The 16,273-nt window shown below is 42.3% G+C and overlaps 1 protein-coding gene across 1 annotated transcript in view; it reads left to right on the top strand.

Annotated features, from left to right (window-relative positions):
- The first annotated feature begins 6,709 nt into the window (after positions 1-6,709).
- Positions 6,710-16,273, top strand: part of ngfra (nerve growth factor receptor a (TNFR superfamily, member 16)) — a 30,347-nt gene continuing 20,783 nt past the window's right edge. Inside the window, exons 1-2 of the mRNA XM_068718552.1 lie at positions 6,710-7,118; positions 10,517-10,679. Coding sequence (XP_068574653.1) covers positions 7,080-7,118; positions 10,517-10,679 — 202 coding nt within the window. The 5' untranslated portion in view covers positions 6,710-7,079. The remainder of the gene's footprint in view (positions 7,119-10,516; positions 10,680-16,273) is intronic.

The following is a 16,273-nucleotide window of genomic DNA, read 5'->3' on the forward strand; positions in this document are numbered from 1 at the left end:
TGTGAGTCTGGAGCTGGTTACTGTGGGACTTTGAGCTAAATGCTAACGTCAGCATGCAAACATGCTCACAATGATAATGCTAACTTGCTGATGTTTAGCAGGTGGAATGTTTACCATGTTCACTATCTTAGTTGAACACAGCATGTTGCCATGTGCTAATTAGCACCAAACACAAAGTGCTGAGGCTGACAGGGATGTTAGTTAGGTGTTTGTTCACAAACCAAACTATTGGACGGATTTAAAGATGAAGGTACAAGACGAAAATTGACTGAAACATTCCTGGAGGGAAGCATGGCTGAAAAAGTAATCATGATATGCATAGCATAGCTGATCCAGAACTAATCCTCTACACTTGTTCATTATACAGTATTTTATAGTCTGTCTCCAAGTAACCTTAATAATCTTAAATCGTCCTTAATTCAGATTAAATCAGTAGCTACTTGGTGCTTCTTGTTAATTAGCATTTAGCTCCTAATTTATTCCTTGTTTATTTCTTGGTATCCGCTCAGGAATTTGTGTAATTTATGTAAACTGTTATGCTGGTGATTCTACTTCAAACTTTCTAATGTCTCGCTGCCTCCAACTTGGCGTCCCACATGAACTGTTGGCTGCAGCTCTCCTGCTCCTTCACTACGGAATGTATTGGAAGTATGTGGCTGAAAAAATAAGGCTTTGAACATCCAAGAACAACAGATGAGAGGAAAAAAGAATGCATGATGAAAAGTCTTGCATTTTGACTTGCTGCTTTGATTTTCTGCAGAGCATTGTTTCCAATAAATTTCTCTTGAACTCAGAGAGTTTGGCTTTGTAAAAAAAAAAACGCTCCGTGAACATGAGTCAATGCAGCACATTACCCGGGGGGGAAAGTTTGTTTCTCAAACAAAGAAACACACCCTCCTTATTAAAATAACAAAGAAAAATTAGGGTTAATCCTGTCAAAGGATTCAAACAATGGAAGTCATAATCACTCACCTAGTAATCAGCAGGGGAGACAATTCATGCCTCACTAATTCACTTAGCACAGCTCAGGGTAAGATTATCTGCTAAAAAGAAAGGTCATTCATGTGCCTTTAAACACGCAACGCAGACTGAAAATGTGCTGGCAAACTAAATATATCAGCAAGAAATGTTGATGATTGTAGGAAGGCCACAAGAAGGAGAAACCGCCACCATTGGCCAAATATTCAAACCCATTGATTACAGCTTGAGCCAGTCTGGGGGTAAAAAATAAACCAGGAATGTTGCTATGAAAAGGTTTGATTGGCATTCACTGTATCTGTTCTACATACATACTGTATGTGATATATGGGGGAACCTTCTGTAAGAAAAGATCTCTGGTTCCTGTAATACTGTTATAACAAGGCCAGTTAAATGAGTCGGCTGGGATCATCTGCCTAAATATCCATTTTTATTCTTCTCTTTGAACCTCTGATATCTGAGCTTAACATTCTTGACGTGGGCAATCTTTCAGAGTTAAAGTTAACCAAGGAGAAAAAAACCAAAGCCATGAATATGACAGCGTAAAGACCGCCTGCCAGGAGAAAAGTGTACGTTCCCCCTGCAGTACTGGCTCGACTCCAGCTTTCGGCGTGTCCTTTTTGTGGTTTTTAGATTTGCAAACGATTTGTGAAGGGTGAATGCATCTCCTCCTTTGTTTTGAGTGGGAACTATAACTCATGTTTTTAGATGTGTAACCAGCCACAGGTGCTGTCCTATCCCCTTCTTGGAAGAGTGTTAAAAACATATGGCGTCCACCCTCTGGACTCGATACGCCTCCCCGTGCAGCTCCCTAAATGCATGCTGGGCCATAACTTCATACAGTGGCCAACCAACTCTTATATCTGCCCCAATCTGTCACCACAACAGCACCAAGATAAGAAATCACTGCGCTGTTGTAACATCACACCAGGGTCACACTGAAGTCTTATCTCTGTCTAAACAGTACAACATCTGCATTTTATATCCACCAAGTGCTGCATTAAAGAGAAGAAATACATTCCAGTACTTTCAGTTTCAGTACTTCACCGGTTGTCTTTTGATCGCGAGCCACGTTTTCAACAATGCGGTGGTAACCTGGACATTAGTTGTTTCACTCCTGCAGTCAGGATGCAAACGACAACCAAGAAGTGATTGATCAAAAAAAGCTTCCTCTGTCCTTCTATCATGTTTGAGTTTGGACAGACCAGGGATAGCCAGGCCAAATAAAACAGGCAATAAATCTATAAGTTCTTGGCAGTTTTTGGAAAGTGGCACAGTTTCTGTCGTTTTGGCTCCATACACCAGAACATATTGGAACATAAGTGAAACAATGACTGTGATATAATACAAGACTTTTAACTTAAATTTGAGGCTGTTTGCACCTAAATTGGTAGACAGTATATGAGTTGTAGTCCAAACTTAGAGAGAATATGTATATAAGGGCCTACAATTCCTACACTGTTCATTCAACATGGATGTGAATACTTTCAAAGACCTTTACAGCTGAAAGTAATTACTTTAACCTCAGTCTTTATTTCCTTTCAAATCCAATGTGCTGCAGTGCAAAGCCCAAACAATGTTCTTAAGAATCTTTACCACAGTCAGAGAAACTGTATTTATTGTCCATCACAAAGAGTTAGAGATTAGTCTTTAATTTAGCAAAGGCCATAAAATGACAAGTGTTTACAGGTCTCCCATCCGTTTTCCTAAATTGAACTGCTTGAAAGCAAACCATGATCTTCCCTTCAACCTAACCAAGTCGTTTTTGTGCCTAAACAAACACTGACTGAACGCTGTTCTACGAGAAGTCAACGTGGATTTATTTGTCACAAAATTACGGCACTTTCGTAGTTATTTTAACCTAAACGACGATCTATTACTAAAGCTAAAGTTGTGTTGCCTAAACCGAACTAAGGAGTTTCCTGTGAAGGCGGAAGTTTATTTTACAAAAACTGTATCTAGTAACAAGCGGAAATTGACACATGCTTTCGTAGGAGTAACTTTTGTAAGATATCATACAAACCATTGTATGAGGATGCGTTGAAATATTTGCTTGGTCACAAATCTGACAGAATAACGGAAAGAAAAATGTCCGTTTAAGGTTTTATTGATAACATTGTTGATAACAGTTGTTAAAAAATTATACATTCATCCATAATACATTTGTGTTGTCAGCGATCAATAGTCTTACACCCTCTTTTCCACCAAAAAGAGCTGAATGTTATCAATGTTATCAATAGCACCTTTAAACTGTAACTGCTATGGAACTCTGATGGCAGTGTTCACCATACCAACGGCATGTTCAACTTAAACCAACTGCTGGTTGCAGAATGGACACATTTAGGTCCCGTCTACACCAGGCGGCAACCTCCAGTTCTGCCGAGTGAAGTGTCTTAAAACTTGCATTCTCTCTACTGACCAGCAGGGGGAGACTCCTCATGTTGCAAAAAGAAGTCAGATTCTATGGAAGTCTATGAGAAAATGACTTCTCACTCAGTAAACATTGTAAACATGAGTTCATGTTCAGGTCTTCTTCAATACAGCATGATGTGTACTCAGTAAACTATGATGCCTTGCAAAGAAGCGAAAATGGCGGCGGGCGTATTCCAAGATGGCGATGGCGAAATCGCCGAACTCAAGGCTTCATAACGGCAGTCCACAAACCAGTGGGTGACGTCACGATGACTAGGTCCACTTCTTATGTACAGTCTATGATGTTTTACCTTCTTCTACACTATAAAGCAAAAATGACTCCTGAAAGTGGCGATGAAGGCTGCATCAATGATACGTCAAATACCAGAGAAGATTCTGAGCATGCACAGTTACCTAAGTTCTTTTGATAGTAGTAACTTAAAAACAGCAGACGCTCCATGAAGTAGTGCAGCAATACTAAGTTAGGATGTTAAGTAGACCTAAAAAATAAAGATAATAAACTGCAATAGTTTTATTGTTTCTGGCACCTGCTAATTATACAAAGCGATAACAGGCATGCGCCCATGCAAGAGGTTCAATTCATGATGTCATGCTTCAAACTCTGTATACGTGTGGACAAAAGGCCAAAACGTAAAGAAAATATCACAACTGATTTCTTCAATTTTAGTTTTTTTTAAATACACATTTTCAGCAGCCAAAACATATAACTACTTGAGAAATGTACTCTAAATGTAAAAAGTTGGCAGACATTTTGACCAGTACAGTCACAGGAGCAAAAGCACAGTTGTATATAAAAATAAAATCAATGATGGCTGAACTCCATTTAGCCACTTTGATTTCAGGTTCCTGTATTGTGCATGCTTGCTCACCGTCACCAGACTAGAACAGAGCCGTGGGCAGTTATCAGTCAAAGCTGTGCTTTCCCAACCATGACGAGTCATAATGTCCTCTGTGAGAAAGGCCTGGAAAGATGTTTCCACACAACGAATAAAGTCGCCTTCCAGTGAATTTTGCGTGTTGCTCACCGTGACGACTTCCACCGAACGGCGAGTCATCTCCATCAAGATTGTGTTTTATTAGTGACCTTGCACACTGACGTGACATTTCCTTTCGCTGACCAATCATACGGCTGGAAATGTGATACGTACAGAGAAAAATACATGTATCCTACCAAGGGCTCCTGTCAGCACATATCCATATATCCATAACACTACTAATAGAGCTCACATTCAGAGGACATTTTTCTATTCCTGGCTGTTGGGAGGATACATTTCAGCCTAGAGTTGTAGTACATCTCTGTTACACTGTCGCTGGGATCAAACAATATCAACAACATGGTTGGAGACCATGAATGTTAATTATTAGCCTTTATTTGACAGATGAGTTGGAGCTCATCATTGACTGCTCACCTGCGGTGATACAGCAGCTTTACTCAGACTGTGGTGATTATGCACGGTAAATACTGGATTTAAAGGCCTCGTGAATACAATATCAAAGAAGAATTGATGGAGGAGCGTGCTGTCAGAGTCATCAGAATGGGGGTTAGTCGGAGGTGCTGCAGGGGTGATCTCAAAGGAGGATGTAGGAAGTGGGAAAATTGATGTGTCCCAAGATCAATACTGGAGAGCATTTGGATCTACAACAGTGTAACCAAATCACCCTGTGGCTGCTGCTGCTTCAGCCTCTCTGTCCCCTGAGCTGATGATCGGCGAGGAGAAGGTGGAAGTAGCAGAGTCAGGAGGATTGTACAAGATGGAGATCGGGAAAGGTTGGATGCAGATTAAGTCTTTTTGGTGACTACTGCTGCTTTATCGTCACATTGTCTTGGATCAATATCCATCAACACTTGTCTTCTCTTCGGTGTAAAGGCTAAGTACCTCAATGAGCATCAAACACAGTTACAATGCTTAGAAGTGCATTAGTGGTTTTGGAGTGGCCTCACCAAATTTAGTATCATCTTGACAAAAAAATAAATAAAGAATATCTGTGATGCGGCAGACAGAGCTTAATGGATTCAAATCTCAACATGTTCAGCAGGTCCCCCCCCCCCAAAAAAGTGCGTCAGACTATTATATCTATCTCTTCAACAGAAGTCCTAAATAGTACTAAATCATCACAATAAAATGTAAGAAAATAAATGCCTTGTTTGAAATAAAACATAGGTTTTAATAATATTTCTATAAACTCTCATTTACAGTTAAATCCCAGGACATTGCCATGTTTAATAAAAGGCCACTGTAAACACATACAGTGCTACATTGTGTCGCGGTTTGATTCGGTAACGTGGAACCAGAGATCTGTTCAAATGAAGCCTTTTCACAGTGCAAATCCCTCAGTGAAGTGACTTCAACCTCAGCCTTCCTTGAGAAGCTGCTGTTGATCTGAGCTCAGCTGAGTCGCCCTCTTGTGGTACATGATGACAATGCACCTTGTAAACTGACTGATGATGTTTGGACTTAGATGTTGCTCAGTAATTAATAATTAAGACGCACACGTGTTTGTTTTGCACAGACATAAAGTCATTAAGGCAATTTAAAAAAAGCAAGATTTTGTAAGACTTATTCATCTGATTTGAGGAGAACAAAAGTGGATCAATAGAAAACTAGAAACACCTGTTAACCCTGCAGACCTTGAGGTTTCCTGTGCTCCGTGGCGGTCTTGTTTTGCAGTAAATCACATGGAAAGATGTTTCTAATTTTTTATTATTATTTTGCCTCCCTGTTTAACATAATTGGGGAAGAAAAAATTATTAGAAACACACGTCACGATAATGCAATCCACTCCAGCCTTCAGCACAGTGGCAACATTGAAACTTAGATTAGGTGATATATGCACTATGTGGCCAAAAGTATGTGGACGGTCTGATATTGTATTACACACAGAGGTAACGGTTAAGTAATCGGATGCAGGGATGTGTTCCTTTTCAGCCACGAGAGCATTAGTGGAGTCAACCACTGGGTTTGGTGATAAGACTCAGATCAGTTCATCCCAAAAGTGCTGCAGCAGTCAATATATAAATATATATATTTTTTTATGGAGCTGTGTTTGTGTAGCATTAAGCTATTAAGTAAAAAAAAACAGCTCAGAGGTGAATGGAGCGTTCATAATGCTGCAAAGTGTGTCAGACGTTAATGTTGGTCCTTTACAATAAATGTAAATCATTTTTATGTCACTTTTGCTTTGAGTCGGACCTCACGTGAGATTAAAACAGAAGGGGGGAGGGCGGGGGAGGGAGGGAGAGAGAGAGAGAGAGAGAGAGAGAGAGAGAGAGAGAGAGAGAGAGAGAGAGAGAGAGAAAAGCAGGTTGTAGTCTTACTGTATCAGGGGTAATAAACTGGAGGGTACACGTCTCTTCTCTCCTCTCTCCTCCTCCGCAGTGCACTTGCAGCGTAGCAGCACTCCGGACAGGACAGTCTCCTCCACCTCCTCCACCTCCTCCTCCTCCTCCTCTTCTTCTGTGTGGTGGTGCTGAGGGGTGCACCGACAGCCGCATCTGACTCCAGTCCACAGGGTCCCGGACTGACTCGTGATGGTGCGGACTCATTGATAAAAACCCGCTGCCGCTGGAAATAAAATGAGCACTCCTGCTGAGCGGCTCTCCTCCTCCACATAGCGCTACCTTCTCTGCTCAAGACCCGTTTCTGTGTGACTCCAGCAGGCGACGCAGGATGACTACTACCGTATCGCTGGTGACCGTGTGCGCTTTGGTAAGTAGCCCAGTCAGCACAGTAACTGGAGCGTGTTTGCCCAAATATTCGCATAATGCTGACTTTATTTCTTATTTTTAAACTCCGCAGACAGATTGTAGGGGAGTTGCTGGTGACCTCATGTACTTTGTGATATGATTTTTTTTTTTACATTTCCTCAGGTGCTTAATTTGCGTGGACATCCCATAGAGACTTTTATGACATTGCTATAATATTCCTTTAATAATCCTGCTGCGACCTTTTTATAGAGTTGTTCTTAACTTCAGAGCGTGTATTATCCCCCTGTGATGTCTGTGCTATTTCTATGATATTTCGAACAGGGTTTAAATGTGAACTGTATCAATGTGGTGTTTCCCTCTCTAAAAAAGCCATATCCTATTAAAGGAACAATGTGCCGTTTTTTTTTTTTTTTACTGTTAAACATGCAGATGCTGCATTTAACTAAACAATAAGTGATTTGCTTGTGATATTATGCCAGGTTACATTATTACCCCCTCCAGCTCCACACATACACATGCAGCTACACGCACACCTTCCTCTTGGTGTTCATCCAGGGAGGAAAAGTTAGACATCCCTGCTGGGATTTGTTTCTGGAAAATCTAGATTTCTGCTTCACATTGGAAAGCATCCAGACATCCAGGAGCAGTCTGCTGACAGGTGCCTGGGCCCAGACTTTCAACAGCATTAATGAGATGAAGTAATTTACTTCTAATTTTTTTTAGGATAAATTTAGGATATTAAAATAAGAGATAAAGACGCTGCAGCTCACGGGGAGTAAATTGATTTATTAAATTCACATCCGACATGAGCAGTAACTTGTTCGGCTGATTTTGACATGAAAGATGAGGCTCCTCCGATTATGTGAACAAAGTTGATTATGGGAGGACGGCGGAGCACAGAGCAGACAGGACGCATCCTCCCGGCTCACTGGTATGTCCACAGCAGCTGGTCTAATTGGGCTGTGCAGCTCAGTCATCATGTGAACAGCCCTGGATGTGAGGGGACACTCTGTTATGACAGCTGGTTTAAAGGGTGGCGACGGTCGGCTGCACTTTGGTCGAATTAAATTTAGAAATAAACTCTCAAATTGACCATGAAATTGGGGAGAGTACAAACCAGGCACATCACAGCTGGGTCACCGTACGTTGTTGTTGTGAGTGTGGATGCATGTTCCTGCTGCTGGTAGACCAATCTACCGCTGATTCTGCCATTAATCTGTGTTTGCGCTGAGCGATATTCCAGGGAGATGTCACAGGAAAGGGAGTTAGGGACATGAATCCTTCCTCTGCAGATAAAGAGGGGGACCTCTTGAGGTTTTGGACTGCAGCCAGAGTTCATTTTTGCAGACAAAAACGTGACTTTAATCCTGATGATTTATTTAAATAGATTCTGAGATGGGTTGCAGGTTGTAAAGGCGAGTAGGAGAAATGCACCTAGGGAGCAAAAAGTGGGATGACAGAAAGGGAGGAAATGTTGAGCAAGAGGTGCGAGAGCGAGAGAGAGCTGCTGGCTGCTCAGTACATCTGTTTCTGAATGAAAGCAGGGACAGCAGAGAGAGGGACGGATGAGAGAGAGAGAGAGAGAGAGAGAGAGAGAGAGAGAGAGAGAGAGAGAGAGAGAGAGAGAGAGAGAGAAAAGATTGAACTGATGTCTCTGCAAATGTGAATTAAGTGGAAATGAGCATTAGCTCGTGACATAATAAAAGCCACAGGACATGAAAGTGTTTCAGTATAATGATTTTCTTTGTTCTAAAATGTCTGGACATGAATTCTTTTATTTAAAATTGTTGCATACACACCAGTGGAACAAGCCTCAGTTCTTTTGCCAGTAGAGCTGCGTGGCATTTGTATCAGAGAGGACTGAGGAAATGCAACAAGAGAGGAGGGAGGAAGTGATAACAGATTAGACAGGATAAAGAAATGTAAACTGACCCATGTATGGATTTATGGTTTAGGAGGAAAGGGAAACATACAGTAAATGCATGTGTATTTACAGTACAGGCATATAAGGTCTTACGTAAAAATGTGCATCTGTGATTGATATGCAAATTGAGAGGCAATGTCCCGCCCAAATTTACTTTAGTCAACGGCAAATTCAAAAGATCATTTTGCGAGTCCACAAAGTCACAGTTTGTCATAAATTTGTCATAGTGTCATTTAGATTTGCTTAGTAAACTCTACCTCTCGTCTCGCACAATGTGCATCACCAACATGGTCGTCACCTTGGCTTGTTAGCTAGCTAGCTAGGTAACTTCGCTATATCCAAAAACAAATGAATAAGCCTTGTCTTACCTGATGTGTTCTATCCATTGATACTTTTTATCAGCCGGGAAGTGAAAGAACGAGCAAGACCTGTTGTTGGTGTGAGTAGCATTACATCAGCGTACGTAGCTTCAGTGAGATACGTCACTTACGCCACTTTTGGGTGTGTAATCTTTCTAATTACGGATTTTTGTGTTACTCTGCAACAGTTTTTAAACAAACTGTGGCTTCTTGATGTGCAAAAACATCTTTTACATTAAGTAAAATCATATGTGTAATTCATGGCACAATTCAATCAGGTTCAAAAAGTTCTTTGTTTCTGGCAGTTGACTACAGTATATATTATTTTCAAAATAGGGTCCCATGTAGTCCAGCGGAAAGGGCGGGACTTTGCCTCGCTATGGACAGAGCTATTTAAAGGCTTAAAGAATCTTATTATTTGTGAAAACAACAGTTTGCTTCAAGGCCTTCCTAAGTTACAAAAACATCTGTTGCTGTCTTTGTGAGGATTTGAGTTTTAGACCGACATTTTTACAAAGTGAGGACATTTTGACCGGTCCTCACTTGGTTATGGAGCTGCTAGCGGATTAATCCTTTAGCCTTTAGAGTTCGAGTTATACTTCGGCTAAGAGAGGGATTCAAGCATGCAGTCGTGATGGTTAAAGTTAGGTGTGAGGTAATGCATTACAAAGACCCCACAAGTATAGTAGAACAAGTGTGTGTGTGTGTGTGCCAATGCTGATCGGAAGCAGGGGTTGACGTTCACAGCTACTCTCGCCTTTAGACAGTAATTAGGACGGGCATGTGTATAATGTTGCGCACACACAGGATTTTATGGTAACTGCCTCGGACTGAGCATGTCATAAGTTTACTATTAGAGCTGATGTGCCTTCAGGGAAGCTATTAGGGCAGTTTAGACTTGTTCAAAGTGTGTCTAATACAGGTGGAGACAACATGATTTATGATGAGTCCTGATGGCGTTTGGATTTTAAGGAATAGGTTAGACACCTGGCAGTAATCTTCATCAATTTGTTTTGCTGTGTATGTTTACGTCTCAGCGGCCCTGTGCTGTGTGTGTGTTTGACTGTGTGTGAAAGTGCCGCTCTGATGCACTGTACTGCTGTCTCCGTTTGCCAGGTGGCGTTAGCGTTGGCGTCTAAGACGGAGCGGGCGGTGCAGGTCCCCTGCGAGTCCGGCCAGTACACCACCAATGGAGAATGCTGCCAGGAGTGTCCACCCGGAGAGGGAGTGGTGAAGAAATGTGGCGCCACGCAGACCGCCTGCTCCCAGTGTTTGGACAGTGAGTGGAGACTTTTTATTAAGTTATAGAGTTAAAAAGTTAAGACAACATTCTGATCAATGAAAACACACTGGTACCGCTTTCTGATAAGGCTTACGGGCTTCATAAGTTGTAACAATGTATTATGAAATATGGAACAAACTCTAAGTAACCCTTTATTAATCTTATTATAATGTATAACTGCAGACTCTTTACCAAATAGAAGAACAGAAAAGTTGTTCTTATAAGTAATCTATAATAAAATCATAGTAAGTTACTTATTAACTATTAATAAAGCTATTAGATACAACTGGGATGCTATTTAATTCACATATTCACAATGCAACACCAAAGTTAATTTTTTCTAAAAATGTTCCTTTTGGCAAATAGTTTAGCAATAAACAGCATCTCCTTTAAAACAATAGCAACTTAATTCAGTAAACTCATAATTGGCAACTATCTCCCTTCCATGTGATAAAACATAAACAGAAGTTACAAGTTATAAACTGGTTTTATTAGAAACGTGGCATCGAAACATTCTCTCGTTTTCCCATTTGTGTTTGCTTTGTGTTCTGAGGTTTGAAGTCTGAAGTTTGTGCTGCCAGCCCGATTTGTGGTTTTCAAAATGAAAAATGTACATAAAAAAACTCAACAGCAACAAGTATCTCCACAAACAATGTACAAAGAGCTCACTGTCAACAATTCCCACCTTTGGCACAATGCGGCTCCAATGAAATCTGCTCACCGTCAGTTTATGTTTTTTATGTCATGGAGCGAACTGACCCTTTAATAGATTAGAGAAGCAACTTTAACATTAAATGCTAAAACCTTGACTTTACAGAAACTCCATTTCCTGAAACGTGTCAAGCGTAAGAGCATAACATTCAATCTGGAGACAATCAAAATACAGTGTATACACATGTAAACTGCATGTCCTCACCAGCATTACACGCGCTCACACCCGATTAATGCAAAGTTTCTGCACTTACGTCATCTTCATTTATACAAATACATTCACTTTCTGAGCCTTTGATGGCAGCTCCGGCCCTGAACTCCAAACGAAAAGAACGCTGAAGCCAAAACAAACTCCTTTTTGTCCAATTTGTATGAAGTGTCTGCTTGCCCTCATTGAGTATCCTAAAGGAATAAGATAGGAATTCATATGTTTGATGCTTGTAAGTGGGTCCAAATGTGTTCGCTCGCAGCTCAGCCCGGGCTGTGAACCATTAGCACTCGCTCTACAGAGGCTGGAGAGGCGCCAACAGCGCAACATCCCAGAGAAGGACGAGGACAAGAAGAGCCAATGCTGCAAACAAACGTGTCCTGCTCGATTCCTGGCGTCTTTCTGCGTCACATACCTGCAGCTCCTTTTGCCCTTTAAGATGCTGGTGCGTGTCAGAGTGCAAAAGAAAAAACGTCAAAGTATAGGTCACGAACATCGCTGCATAGTTCAGGAGGAGCTGAAGAATCGCAACGAGACAAACGCCACACTTCTTCCTCCCTTTTCAAAGCTTGCGCTAATCGTGTCAGTTTGAGACTTTGCAGGGACCGACACTCAGCAGAAACCCCCAAATTAGTCTTGTTTAGACGTTTAGAGTGCACTTTCTGTCCAGCTTTGATTGATTGCGTTAGTCCACTCACACACATGCCACATGTAAACACTGGCAAATGGTGCATGTAAACAGTCTTTTAACACCGAAGTACAATAACGTCAACTGGATGTCGTTTTGTGATTAAATTCAGGCTGGCAGGAACGTTCTTTGTCCAGAGGAAAGTGAGACTCTGATTATCCTTGAACTTCTTTGCACAACAGATGCTAATCTCTGTGTTGTTATTAAGAATCTCAATGTCTGGTCTGATTTCACCTCTTTGAAGTTTCTATTCTTCGCCTCGAGGAAACTCAAGAGCTGCAGCAATGGGTTCAGGGGCAGAAAGCCAATTCTCTACATCTAGAGCGCGACAGTGCCACAGGGTGAAAAAAAAGAAAAAAAGAATAAGAAAAAGGACAGAGTCAATTTCACAAAAAAACAACTCTGTCAAACTGTGTCAATGTAGAAAAGGTAGTGCCGTGAAATTGGCAAAAATGGGTTTTTGTGCAAAAAATAAAAGAGACAAACAAAGTGGGCTTGTCGTGCTTTGCATCGGTGTTAAAAATCCAGTCTCACCAGTAGATGGAGAGTGAGCAGGGCGATTAACAGTCATCGTCAAACGTTGCATATGACAAACTGGAGATGGAAACTGGTTGAGTGAGGTATCCTGGAGTCTGTATAGAAACACGCTGCAGCTTCTCAAGCGTCTGGACTTTATCGTTCATTTGACGTCATGAGGAATTTGTCTCACATGTCATATTCCTTTTCATATTCCTGCCGTCAACAGTGGCCGACAATGCATGGATGGGAAACCACAGCTCCATTTTCCTATTATGTGGGCTGGCCCTCAGGATTCTAGTTATTTTTTTTTTTTTCATTTGTTCCTCATCCCACACCAGCGGATCCCACCAGCTCTAGTCGTGTCTTCTCTTTTCTTCATCCTGTACTCGTATTCTCAGCCAGCACCCCCCCCCCCCCCCCCACTCCTCCCTGTTGCTATGACTCATCGTCTGTATTAACGGATAAAATGGTATTAGAGAGCCAAGCACCAAAGGGCAGGATAGCCTCATTCATCATGCATACTGTTACATCAATGCATCTTTACTCATTTGATCCAGCTAATTAAACCATATTGAAAAGCCTATTGTGCCTCTAACAGAGAACAATTATCTTGCTCTGCAGTACAGGAGTGGTATTCACCGCTGATGAACACTTAACAATTAAGCTCAAATACCCAGGAGGTTGCACTCAATTTCCGGTGCGAATGCATTTTCCTTGGTTTCAATATTGTTTTTGTTTCAGCAGATAAAATCTGAACGTACCTGAGGCCCACAGGAGCACACACACACACACACACACACACACACACACACACACACACACACTACAATAACTCGGAGTGGGTTTTATATAGAAGTTAGAGGCTGAAACACTGACCTTATTTGGAAAACCAAAGCTATGAATACATTTTCTAAAGTGCAGGTATTAATAATTGAAGAGGAGAATGCAACACATCCATTTCCTCTTTTCATGGTAAATATGGGTGAATCTTTATTTACCACGACCCCCCTTAATTCCCCACTTCCTGTCAGTGTAACCCCCCCCCTTTCTTCGTGGCCTCCCGATCCCGGCTTGGGACGAATGCCAGCGTCAGCGGCGCTGAAATATTTATCAGTCTCTTCCACTTTTCACCGCTGTCATGGGAGACAAGACAACCGGACCTGCCTCACTTAGTGAACCATTCAGAAAAGGTTGCCCCTGCAAACTGACTGAAGATCTGAGAGAACAAAAGGCAGAGACTCACGAGGTGAAATAGCGTTTAAGGAGAGCTGCTGGCCGACTGGACCGGTGCTCACTGGGGATTTAAAGGAGGAAGGAAAGTAGAATCACAGCCTCGTCTGGTGAAGGCTGAAACAAGAGCGCCAAGAATCGCTTCCAACGGTGGATCAAGAAGGATGAAGAAAAGGAAAATGGAGACTTCCCCCGAGCAGGTCCTCTGTGACGGTTTCAGACGAAGCTATGTCCTTACGTGGCGCCCTAACGTGGCATGAAAACAACAGCTCAGCACAAGATACAAAACCAACGGTCGATTGTTGAATCAAACTACCTTTGGTCTCCTAACAATAGCTTTGGTGATATCCTAAAACACCTGTTTCAAATCTGGAGGGAAGCTAAGTGGACCAATGAAGCGCGGCGATAATTACACACAAAAATGTTTCATGTTCAAAAAGACAAATAAAGCTGTCACGCAGCTTTCCAAATGATTTATCCGCAGTCAGCGGAGGGTCGGGAGGAAAATGGATCCTCCACTGAAACGTGGACCCCGACACCCTGCGGAGTGGCAGAAAAGGCCATCGTCGCTAAAAGCTTACGCCTTAAGTGCTGATTGTGGAGCTCATCGGGCAGTTTCAAGGCCGTCCGGAGCTACATTATTGATGACACTAATGGGACCGAAACACATCAGCGTTTGGAGGGGGGTCTTCCCCAGGCTGAAGTGGCACATTTTAAGTGCATCATCCCCACATCTCCCTTTAGCTACGGACGTTTTTTTTTTACTGCCGAACATGAAAACTTCGATTGCTGAGATGAACTGGCCATCGCTCAATTGGGGACAATTAGAAAAAGGATCATATCTTATTAAAGAAGACACTCTCCACCAGATCCTCGATGGCCTTTTACTTTCTTCTTACAGCCCCCAGATGAAAGCGCCGACACATTAAATTACACGCACACAAACCACACACACACTCCTCTCGGTGCATATGGTCGCATTTAGACGTGTTTACACACACAAGGACTGGGAAGGGGCTCATGCATGCAAGTTAAAATTAGCCAAGGAAGCCTGCGCGCTGTGGGATAATTGAAATGAATGAGCAGAGCTCTGCCGGTTGAGCCTGACTGCAAAGAAAAACAAAGGCTTCAAGCTCACTAATTCAAATAATCGTTAACCTCTCAGGCCCGTTATTTGTCCGTGTCTGGATCGTTCAGTCGGTGTCACTCTCTTCTATCACTTCTGCCTCCAGACAGTAATAAGAGCAAAGGGTGACGCCAGGTAGAGAAGAGATAAAACACTAAATCAGATGGTGTGTGTGTGTGTGTGTGTGTGTGTGTGTTTCTATCTGAGGAGGAAACTGAACTCACTTACATCCCTGACTGCTCCATTTCCCCTGACCCTTCCCCTTCCAGTCGTCCATCAACACTTTGATCTCTAAATCAATTTTTTTTTAAACTCTGGTTGGGCTTCTCGCTCACCAGCCCACCCTCACAGGCTGTTTCCCATCAAGGCAAACAGTCACGAGATTCCTTCGAGCAAATCAAGTCTTACTCGTTGGTCTGCTCCCTACCTGTCTCTATATCATTACCGCCGTCTGCTCCACTCGGTCTGCCTGCAGAATGTGACAGCTTTCACCGTCGGCTCTAAGCCTCGCTGCTGTTTACAAGGTGTTTAGAGCTTCCGTCTGTGCCAGCGTTCGCTTGCCAGAGCCGCTTACAACGCAAAGCAAGTGCTGGGACATTGCTGCAGGGCTTTTCACACTGACAATATGCTGCAGCTCAACACGACACCCACTAAGCACTTCCCATGGAAGTCCAACACACTCAGACATATGCGTATGCTGATAAGAGTTGCGCAAAAAAAAAAAAAAAAGTCTCACATGCAGTCTTGTGCCGATAATTATGGTTACACCCTGTCCGGATGATTAATATCACGCTGAGACACAGAACGTTTAACCACTAAGGACATTTTAAACCAGTGTTAACTTGCTATCTGCTCCACTTTGTGAAATCGAGAGTGACACAGGCAGTCAATCTGTTTCGACATGCACTCTTGTCTCTTCATCTCAAATTGTGAAACTTGGATGGATGCTAAACTTCCCGCTGCACTTTGACTCCCCTCTAATGTTTTCGGTATGCAGCAGGGAGTAGAACGTCACACGTTGGATCTGAGCTGCAGCTCTTGCAAGGTTAAGCACGCCACAGAAACAGTAAAAAGGGATTTGGAGAACAGTGAAGCTGCCTCCATGGTGA

The sequence above is a fragment of the Cebidichthys violaceus genome, unplaced genomic scaffold, assembly GCF_023349555.1.
Source record: "Cebidichthys violaceus isolate CVI_PGR_0920_01 unplaced genomic scaffold, fCebVio1.0.p SCAF_23, whole genome shotgun sequence".
NCBI classification, from domain to species: domain Eukaryota; kingdom Metazoa; phylum Chordata; class Actinopteri; order Perciformes; family Stichaeidae; genus Cebidichthys; species Cebidichthys violaceus.